At 30.2% G+C, this 11,469-nt stretch overlaps 1 protein-coding gene across 3 annotated transcripts in view; it reads left to right on the forward strand.

The window, feature by feature from the left end:
* LOC117168377 overlaps nucleotides 1-7,013 on the forward strand; it is a 55,822-nt gene extending 48,809 nt beyond the window's left edge. For all 3 annotated transcript variants that reach the window (XM_033353978.1, XM_033353979.1, XM_033353980.1), the window contains 2 exons: nucleotides 3,394-3,720; nucleotides 6,147-7,013. In XM_033353978.1, the coding sequence (XP_033209869.1) occupies nucleotides 3,394-3,720; nucleotides 6,147-6,763 (944 nt within the window). In that variant the 3' untranslated portion in view covers nucleotides 6,764-7,013. The remainder of the gene's footprint in view (nucleotides 1-3,393; nucleotides 3,721-6,146) is intronic.
* Nucleotides 7,014-11,469: the final 4,456 nt, after the last annotated feature.

Below are 11,469 nucleotides of genomic sequence, written 5' to 3' on the forward strand. Positions count from 1 at the left end.
ACTCTCCTGAGAAACCGAGCGAGCCAGCAGTTCTAGGAAAGCTGAGCACGGGATGACTGAAAGCGAGAGTTTGGTGTATTAGTAAAAATCCTCGCCTTCGCTAATATAAAGAAGGCATCCAATACGTTATAAGCGGAACAAGGCATTATTTGGGCGGATAACTGGGTTTCAGTCAATTTTTTCTATTTCTCGTGGTCAAGTCAAGATGTCACAATAGAATGAGAGTTATTTTTTCATAACTTTTCTAGATGTTTCCACTTTTATGTCAACATTTATTTTGTATTTAGATATTACCAGATATTATAAAAGAATTAACTGAGTTTTTTCGTAATATTTACTTTTAAGAATTAAAGAGAAACAGCCGCTATTTAATCAGATTTCTAAATTTGACTGCATCCATTTTAAACCATGCAGGGCCTAACACTTGAAACAGTAAAATCTCTCGTAGATGAACTATGTCGTTTCTTATAGGAAATTATGTGACATGTATTTTTCCTTTTAGCAACAAAAAAATTTCATAAAAAATTACGTGTACATGAATTTTGTACTTTGTGTTTCTTTTAAATTCCAAGAGCGTTCATCGTCTTCTTTTAAAATTCACTGGAAAATTGAAAAAATATAGGAATTTTGCCAATTTTTTTTTTTAAACTTGTGCTATAATAATGAAGACATCTTGTTAGTTTGATATTTTCTAAATAAATTTTGTAGCCAGGATAATTATGTGAAAAGTTAATTTTATTTTTTTCCGATATTTGTCATAGTTTACGAGAAAAATTCAGAAAACTTTTCAAAAACATTCAGAATAATTACAAAATTTGGGTTTTCAAGAGAATCTTCTTCGTTGTTTTCTGTAAATGTTTGAAACACGAACTCTCGGTTTTTGTTAAAAACAAAGCACAACATTCAAATATGTGTAACTTTTTAGAAAATTTTTTCTTGCAAATCAGAAAAATACGTATCACCTTATTTCCTCTAAAAACCATTATTATAAGAAATAAAAAAAATCCGCCCGCCGGGCGGGCACATTCTCCCGCGCTACGCGTGTGCCTCGCTTCGCTCGCCAGTTTGAGCGCGCCTCAGATGCGCAACTGTCGGTTCTCCCGCTTCGCGTTCGAGTATATATTTATCTCGCTCTTCGCGCGCGATTATGTATTTACCTCGCGCTCCACATTCGGTCTTTGTATACTACCCATACTTGTACACAAAATTTTTTTAAACTAAAGGCCAAATCATTGACAACAGTGATTTGGTGATACTAAATTCTCTTTTGTAAAAGCTCCTTCGGCTTTAACTAACACATTCTCATCACGTATCTCGTGCTAAGCACTCGAGTTTGTCCCTTAAATTGTATATTATTTCCATAAATGTATAATATTACAATTACTAACATACATTGCTATTTAAACATACGTAGTTTCATTGTCTCGTTTTAAAAAATGCGCATTCTTTAAAAAAAAAAACTGTTTTTGTACGTTAATTTTCATGTGTTTTTGGAATGTTATAATTTCTATTCAATTCTGGTTTTATCAAAAAAAAATGGTGACGATAAATTGTTCGTCTTTTTGAATACAATGAATATCCGTACAGAATATTTTTAAATATTAAAAAAAGTGGCTTCAACAATATTCAAAATGTGCTCACTTTTTAAATTTTCATCCAAAATGGCTAGCTAATGAACTTGACCTTAAATTTAAGACACTAAAAGAGTGAACCAAAGGACAATTGAATCTATCAATTCTTACGGAAGTTATTGTGCAAGCAAAATAACAAAACCAGCAGTGAACAGAGACAGACAAACTGACTGACAGGCAGATACATTCGTATACTTTTACCAATTTTGCATAGTTTGACCGCAAAATGTAATTTTTTATTTTCCATTAATTTGTTATGCTGTACAAATTTGAATTATCGATTTTTCAAGCAAATTAAAAAAGTTTTTATAATAATCTTTTAGGAAATTCCAAAGCAACATTTTTCTTTTATTGACGTTTTTTATATCGTGCGTTATATTGCTTGAAATGTTCATTTTCGTGTGTTTTTTGAAAATGATGTAACTCTAGTAAATTTTGGCTTTATCAAAAACAGTCATTATAGGATATTTTTTTTTGTTTTTAAATAATATAAATATTAATACCAAAAGATTGTTAAATCTTAAAAAAGGTATCTAAAAAATATTCAACATATGGTCACTTTTTGAATATAAATCAAAAATAGCTGGCTAACGAACTTGACCTTCATTTTAAGATACTAAAAGAGTTTGAGAAAGGACAATCCAATCTGTCAATTCATTCGAAAGTTATCGTGCTAAGGAAAAAAAACTATCCATTAACAGAGAGACAGATTGACAGACCGACAGAGAGACAGGCAGACTGACCGACAGACACATTCGCAAAATCATTTTTTCGGATTTAGCGCTTTTTTACAATATAGAGTGACATAAGTATATAAATAAAAAATTATTCTGAAACTCTAAGCTGGACCTTCCTTCTTGCTTTGTAATGAAATTAGTCTTTCTTCCCTTTAATTATTCCGTATCATATGTGATTTCAGAAGAAAACGTGAAATAAACCGTTCAAAATAACGGAAGGTTTCAGACTATCAGTAAATATACACATTATGTTAGAAGGAATTTAGAAAAATGAGAAGGATCGAAACGGTGGGGTTTTTGAATAAATTTACTTTCAACATTTTCAGAAGAACCGTAATATTTTGCCAATTTCAGACTCTCAAATTAGAATCAGAAAGGAAAAGATTCAGTACCAAAGGAATACAGGAAAATTTATCTCACTTAAAAAAATTTATCTCACTTAAGACAAAATTTTGACCAAACTTTAAAAATTTTCAATCTTAAATACTCATAACCTTATGAATAATTTTTTTTAAGTGAAACTATTTTTGAACGGGATAAATTAAAGAAAATGTCCGAATAAACGGAATCCATGTCTCTCTCTCTCTCTCTAATGACTACTTTTTAAAAGATCTTTCGCCATTCAAATCTCGCTTTTGTGAGGCGATTCATAACTCTTTTTCGATATCCCCACTACTGCAATGCTAAACAAAGACCCTTTATGCTCTTCATCGTTTCTCTCTCTTTTTCTGCACTCTCTTATTATACGATCTCCTCAAAACGTATGAGGATTCCTCACAACAAATTTCGAAGTTAATGTATCAAAGCTTCACTTCTGACGTGTGACCCCACTATCACTCATTGTTTTTTTTTAATTTCATAAAATATTCTTTGCTTTTTTCTCATTTAAAGCAACGTATTTGAGCGGCTAACGATTCTCTGACTTGAATATGGATTGATTGTCTTGCCGTTCTGAAATAAAGTTTGTCTAAAATTAAATTTCAGAAAATTACTGCGAATTTAGAATTGGGAATTAATTTTTCCAGAATCCAAAGATGACATGATGCATAGCGTGAAAAAAAGAAATATTCGAAGTGAGCATCGAAAAGCGCATCACCATAAGAAGCATAAAAAGCACAGAGGTAAGCATCGGAAAGGCAAAAAGCATAAGTATAAGCCTGCAGGTAGAACCTCTCGAGAGTATCGGAAGATGGAGCACAGAAACCGACAGTTTCGAAGAAAACGGGCAAATATGGACTATGCGGATTGGAGTCATGATTCTGGTTATGAGAAGCGTTCTATTTTTAGTCCAGATGCTTCTAAAGCTCAAATCTATGGATTCTCATTTGAAAAAGATGGAAGGGATTCTGATGGTAGGTAACTTAGAGCTTTTAAATAAAAGAAATTGAAATTTACTACCAATAAGTGCTTTCGAAAAAAGTGACTTATTGGCAGTTTTGAAATGCATCAGAAATTGGGAAAAGTATGCAAGAGTAGGTCTTTACAATTTCGAATCATTTTATGACCGATTCCATTTAACATTATGTAGGTAGGTCCTGGTTAGAGTGTTGGAATAAATTGGCCTTAAAGATATCATTCTACAATTCAAATTAAGGGATACATGCTTGACAGATAAGCTTAAAAAAATTTATCCTTGAAATTATATTAATTTTAACCTTCCAATTTTTTAATTCTTTCGAAAAATCACATTTTTTTTGTTTTTGTATTTTTTTACTGATTACATATATTTGACTAGTTATCTTTGTAAATGTAGAGGTAATGCTTGATCGATCGAGTGATCCAAATGAAAATGCATACAAGTTAAAATTTGTTGTAGATTACAATGCTTTGCAATTCTCGATATACAAGAATGTTTTCACAATTTTCTGATACGGTTTTCAAAAAGATCAGTTATTTCTTAGTAAATTATAATTTGTTTTAATATTTTTTCGTTAATATTGACAAATATTCAAATCAATGAAACGCAAAATTTAAAAAAGCTGACAACACTTCTATGTAAAATTTTAATTCCAAAACACTGTTTACTTTTCTACTCTTCAATTTTACGCTTTTATTAATACTTTAAGCAAACCATTGTATTTTTGATGAACAATATTTTTCTTCATGAAAAAAGGCAATTTTTTTAATTTCTGGTGTTGTAAGCATAATTTTAAGAAAGCTTAATTATGAAAAATAGATTAGAAGTATCATAAGTTAAAAATAAATTCTAAGCAATTTGAAATCTTTATATCAATTAACAAAGTTATCAATCCAATTTACATTTTTCAAGATATCTAATTACAAAGAGTAGAAGTCTTGTGAGAATTTCAAATTTTTTCAATAAAATAACGAATTTTGTCTTAAGATTTCTACTCACATTTTCTATGCTTTTTTATTTAATAAGGAATTTTTTTGATTTAACGGGATTGAAAAAACTTGGATAAATTTCAAACACTTCAAAAAATATCCAGGAGTCTTAAAAAAAATTTTTCAATAATTAGAAATTATAAAAGATCTCGAAGAATTTAAAACCAAATGGATTTTGAAAGGTTGTAAGATAATATACATATTTTCTTACGATTCCAGCTAAAATTTAATATGATTAATTATTTTATTGAATTGTTATCAATTTAATATCATTTTTAATTTAACAAAAACTTAAAATAATCTGTTAAGATATTTAGTAGAATCGGAATTTCGACAATGATTGAAAAAATGTAAAATTAAGCGCAGATTTTGCAAGATTTCTAAATAAACTTTTGAAGGTTATCGAGAGGTTTCATTGTAACAACTAAATTTTCTTAAGATTTCTGGAAAATTAAAAACGAATTCTTATTTTCTTGTCAATTAATTTTTCAAATATTGAAAAAGCTTTAAAGACGCTTTACAAGACTTTTCAAATTGAAAGCGATTTTTTGGTTTTTAAAATTGATTTCAAGCAATTCTTAAAAAGTCAATTTTTCAGGATAAACAGAAATATCAAAATTTTCGAACCGCTCAAATGATGTTTGATATGCTCAAAAGTTTTATAAAGAGTCAACAAATATAAAACAGAGTACCAGATTTTTTGAATTTTCTAAATTAAATTTTGAATGATCTTAAAGTATACAAGGCTATAAGCAAACTTTCTGGAGACACCTGAAAAAATTTTTAGTGATTGCTTATTTCAAATATTATTTTAAGGAATGCTAAAAATATTTTAAAAATTTGAAAAGATTTTCAAATTTTTAAAACTAATTCTGAAACATGCAATGAATCTTTCATTTTTTACGAATTTAAAAAAAACTTTAGGAAAAATGAAAACCGTCTTAAAAGATTTCTAAAATATTAGGAAAAAAATTTATTCAATATTTAAAAGGATGTCCAAAAGTTTAAAACAAGATGTAGATTTATGGCCATTCCAAAAAAATTGATCTTTTTAAAGAATTTTTAACGGTTTTAAAAAAAACCTAGAATTTTAAAAGAGGTTCAAAATTTTGAAGAAAATGTAGATTTTTATAGATCTTGACAAAAAATTTCCAAAGATTTGCGAAGATTTCTAGAAATATTTTCAGAAAATTCCAAAGATTTTTACGCAATTTTTTCAATTTGAAAAGATTTGGCAAAATCATATGAAAAATTTGACGCCAGATTGATAGTTTGGATACATTTTTTTCAAAAATAAGTCAACACCAACAATTTGTTAAAGTTAAGAAGTAATTTGACTTTTAAGGAAAACAATACACAAAGTCCTATTTATTTTGTTTTTCTAAATCAAATATGATGCCATAAATATTAAGTGTATGTTTTTCGCACTCAGGTATAACTCAAAATGTACTGACGGATCACACATTTGAAAAATCGAGGGATTTCAAAAGAAAGAATGATCAGCAATCGGAGAAGGTATCTCTAGGAAAGGAACTGAAGAATCATATGAAAGAATTGCAAAATTTTGAAAATATAATAAAAAACCAAAACGTAAATGTCAAAATGCCTGATAAAAAGAAACACCCAAAAAATAATTATGCAGTTGAAAATACTTTAAATTCCAGTAGGTCAGGTATTACACTTTCAGTAGCAAAGAAAAATAAAGCAACTGATGAAAATGAAATTGGTTTTCTGGCAATGGTATTAAAATTTATCGGAATCTTACAACTGAGTTCTGATAACACGAAATGTAGATTTGATCAGAAAAATTTAATAGTTGAAGACGAAGTTCGAAAAATAGAGGAAAAAACTAACGTATATCCCGAAACAACAGAATCAACTGAGACAAAGTGCTTTGAGAACAGTGAAAATATATCAACCACGACATGTCATAGTGAGTCCAATCAAAATTTACAAGAAAACAATATTAATAAAACAGGATATCTTTATGATTCTAACATACAATCAGGAACTACATACAAGAGTGAGCAAACTAGGAGAAAAATTTGAAAACGTTTTTAATTATCTGGTAGAAATTCTGTTTAAGGAGAATAATGAGTGGAATGATAAACGGAATTTTTTTTTAGATGCTTCGACGAATTCATGATTGAACAGAAACATAATCACTGTTAATAATCACCAATGAATCACATTTGTACATGCAATTCAGTTGTATCTTATTGGCAAATATTTAGGCATCAATTACAAATTCCATTGTTTTTAAGTATTCTGTTACTAGCATTATTAAAGTATTTTACAGCACGCAGAAAGAATTATATACTGGAAATTACTTACAAAAAAATAAAAACAGGATTTCTATGATTTTAATTGAAAAATTAATACTTTTTTCAATAATTTAAAGTTTCAGATATGCATTAGTATATTAAAATTATTTAGGTTTTCAAAACTAAATTTAAGTTTAAAAAAACAATAAAATTTGTGGGTTTAACTATGTATAAAATTATTCAACGCCAAATACTTTGAATACTTATTTGGTCTAAATTTAGGATCTCATTATTCAAAATCCACTCTGATATTCAGTATATATTTGCAAACAGTATTTTTTCAAAATAAATTTATGAGGCTAGCTCCTATTAATTACACAGGCCCACAAAAAAAAAAGTTATTTGTACGTGACAAGTGACTAGGCTACCCTTATGGATTTTGAGCCGCTGAATCCGATTATGGCCTTGGAATTTGTCCTGCACTTCTCAGTTTTTCCCTAGATGCAGAAAAAGGGGGGAAAACTGGGGCTATTCTGGGCATTAGTTTGATAATACCAGAATACAGAAAAATAAGCGTACTGGTGTAATATTCTTATGTGTTGTGACTCTTATAGATCAATTTCAAACACAAAAATTCCCTAGTGTGCTTACCGTTTCCCACAGCTAGGATAAATCTCCGGAAATTGAAGGTATTGTGCATTTTATACTGACTTATAAAGCAAAAATCAAGAAAAATGCCATTTCCTCTGCAGTTTTTCTCTCTGAATCTAAATTTGCTCAGCAAATTTTTCGAGCTTTTACCATTTTCTTCCGTTTCCACTAGCTTGTGCGATTCTAGGGAAATCGAAGGTCTTTCTCATATTATACAGATTTTTACCGGAATAATAACAAAAATGCCATATCCTTTGCAGGTTTGCGTGCTACATCTAAATATAAACCCCAAATTTTTCAAGTTTGTTCCTTTTCCTCTCTAGATGTTAAATGTAGGAAAAAGCCTAAGGACTTCTGATCACACAGGCCCACCAAAAAAAGTAGTCTGCACGGAACAAGTGACTGAATTCGCACGCAAAGCTGTAAAGGATATTAGGTTTTTGAAATTTTTTCCCGTGTAAATCTATATAATCTGAGAAAGACCTTCAAGTTTCCTAGAATTACCCAAGCTAGGGGAAATAGAAGGCACACTAAAGAATTTCTGTGTACAAATTAAGTCTCGAAAAGTCATTGCACTTGAGAATTTAATATCGATGTGACATTTTTCGCGTATACTGGTATTATCGAAATTACGTGCTAATTATCAATAGGTTTTTCCTTATATTCGGGCATCTAGAAGGAAACCGAGACGCACAAGATAAATTCTGAGGCCATATTCATATTCAGCGGCTCGAAATCCATACGATTAGCCTAGTCACTTGTCTCATGCAGACAACTTTTTTTGTTTGTGAGCCTGTCTAATTAATTGTTACACAAAGCTATCATGGCTCGGGCGGTATGATGATTACAAACATTTTTTCAGTCAAAAAATTATTTGATCAAAGGTTTAGTAGATAGATGTAAATAATTAAGCAATGTTAAATTTAAAAAGTAAAACTTATATAATGTAAAATTCACTTTATTGCAGAATAATTATCCACTTCCGTTAATATCATAGAAAGTATTATAAAAGAAAGAATTTATGAGATTTACGATAGTAGACACACAAATAATAAGCAAAAAAAATGGCTAGAAAAATACAAGACAAAAACGGATTTAAATGTTACCTTACCTTACGTTCAACGCTTTTCTGAAAAACTAAGATATTTCTGGAAGAAGTAACGCTAAACTTTATTTTTAAAATAACCACGCTCTAGATAATTTCCTTCTAAATAAAAAAGATTCCGAAAAGATTGAAAATTTATCAGGTATAATATAATTTTTTAAAATAGACTGGTTGCAATAAAGCCCACATCTGGGAAACTAGTCGTAGATTAAAAACAAGAGTGGACGAACATAAAAGTGATTGCGAAATCGGAAATTTAAACACATTTTTGTCTGAACACACCTGGAATTTAGACTATTTTTAAACCCGCATAAACTTCCAATAATTAAATCTATTTTTTTTAAATTAATAAAATTTTCATTAATCTTCAGACTGAAGTATTGAATATTAATGGAAAATGTGTATATCAAATTGAAATCCTCGAGGCTGCCATTTTTCATGAATGGTTTGGTTCAGGACTATTCGTAACAGTTCGGGATATGCAGGAGATTCGAATTTAGTATCAGAGAAAACATAAAACTATTACTAAAAGTTATGTAAAACTGAGTTTATTGTTAATGACTGAATAGACTTAAACTAAAAACTTTTAAAATCTTCATAAAAAATAATTTTAAATTGAAAGTAATGATCAGAGTCATTGTGAAGCTGACTGTTGAGCTCACTCAGCTCACACACGACCCGCGGATAACCCGATCTAGACCATCGTTTGAATTGAAAACGTTTCAATATGAATGGAAGAAAAAGGAATTGAATTTGTATTATTCCTGAACCAAAGCGTTTAAAATTGGATAACTTTACATTTATTTTAATTTCAAACAAAAGCTTTCAAAAATCAAAACCTTCTAACTAAAATTTTTAAATTTGGGCAATTTCTTCAGGAGGAAGTTGAGATTGTCTCATTTCTAATTAAAAACGTTCAAACTTGAAACATTTAATTTTATATTTGAAGAATCTGGAACTAGATGATTTCAAATTAAGGTTCAACCATATCAAAAAATTCGACGTAGGATACGACATCGGTAACGACGCCGAAAACTACGCAGGAAACGAGGTCGGAAACTACATCGTAAACGAGGTCGGAAGCGACGCCGGACACCACGCCGAAAACGACGCCGGGAACTAGATCGGAAATTGGGACCGGATACGACGTCGTTTCCGGCGTCGTTCACGACTTCGGTTCCGGGTGAAATTTTTTTTTTAATATGTACTTATAACTATGATAGACTGAAAAAAGATTACTTGTCGCAAGTGAATTTTACTTGGCTGAACTAAGTGAAACTCTCGTTTATTTTCAAAGAAATATTTATTTGAGGCAAATAAATATAAGCACTTTGATTGAAAAAATTATTTATTTCATTTAAAAAAATTTTCATAGGAATAAGTTAACATTCGAAACAAAAAAATACAAAAAAACAAATACTTAAATCAACAACTGGATTCTTTCACCTCAAATTATATTTATTAACATTGTTATTATTACACATATTTAATTCTAACGAATCAGATAATTTAAAATCTTGATGAACCTGAAACAGAAAAATTTAATGAAAAACCCAAGTCCAGCTGGAATGGGACTCGTGGCCGTCGAGGGTGAAGTCCACAGCAATGACCACGAACCTATCTTAAGGGCATGTGATACTTAGAAAATTGTCAATTTTACCAGTTTTAGGTTCCCTTGGAATTTTTCCTTAAATAATAAATATTTTGTTGAAAAAAATTGGGAAATGATAGCGAACATACTAACGGACGTTCCCCCACACTTTTTTTTTGTTTTTTTTTTTTTATCGAAAGATAACCTTTGACCTAAACACATAACGAAACGTAACATTTCCTGCTATTCTCGATTCTGGCATAAAAACCAGGGGTTCTTAATTTAAAAAAAAATAAGGCTGATCTCAGAATGACCTTGAAAATGTGTTTCAAGCTTCAATACGAGGTCACCGTTGGATTCCTCGTTGTAAATCATCTTGGTTTTTTTAGTCACTGTTTAGTTAGAGGTATATTTTTGTCATCGTCCTGATATATATTTGAAATCTTCTTTCTTAAAAAGTGTAATTTAATTAGTTTGGGACCTCTCAAAATAGTTTTTTAAGGCTCCAGTCTTGAAAACTTCTTATGTTTTTTTGACATGAACGTTAAATCTTAATCGAAATGTTATTATACGAGGGTAGTTCAATAAGTCCTTAGAATGAAGTATAAACACAATTTTTTTTGGGTAAATTTTTTTTTATTTTTCAACATAATCTCCTTGGAGCTCTATAAACTTGGTCAATCGCTTTTCAAGTTTTTTTAATCCTTCAGAAAAGTGCGTTTTCGGAAGTTTCTCAAAATAAGCACTTACAGAGGCAATGACGTCTTCGTTGTCTGGAAATCTCTGTCCACCGAGCCATTTTTTCAAGTCTGGAAATAAGAAAAGGTCACTGGGGGCTAAATCTGGTGCATACGGTGGGTGTTCGACCAATTCGAATTTTAGTTCTTCAATTTTAGCCATTGAAACGAAGCATGTGTGAACTCGGGCGTTGTCGTGATGAAAGAGAATTTTTTTTCTCGCCAAATGTGGTCGTTTTTTTTAAATTTCTTCTTTCAGTTGCTCTAATAATGATGCATAATATTCACCAGTGATTGTATTACCTTTCTCCAAGTAGTCAATAAGTATAATTCCACGTGCATCCCAAAAAACTGTAGCCATAACCTTACCAGCTGACTTTACGGTCTTTGCCTTCTTTGGAGCTGGT

Source organism: Belonocnema kinseyi, chromosome 2 (assembly GCF_010883055.1).
Source record: "Belonocnema kinseyi isolate 2016_QV_RU_SX_M_011 chromosome 2, B_treatae_v1, whole genome shotgun sequence".
NCBI classification, from domain to species: Eukaryota; Metazoa; Arthropoda; class Insecta; order Hymenoptera; family Cynipidae; genus Belonocnema; species Belonocnema kinseyi.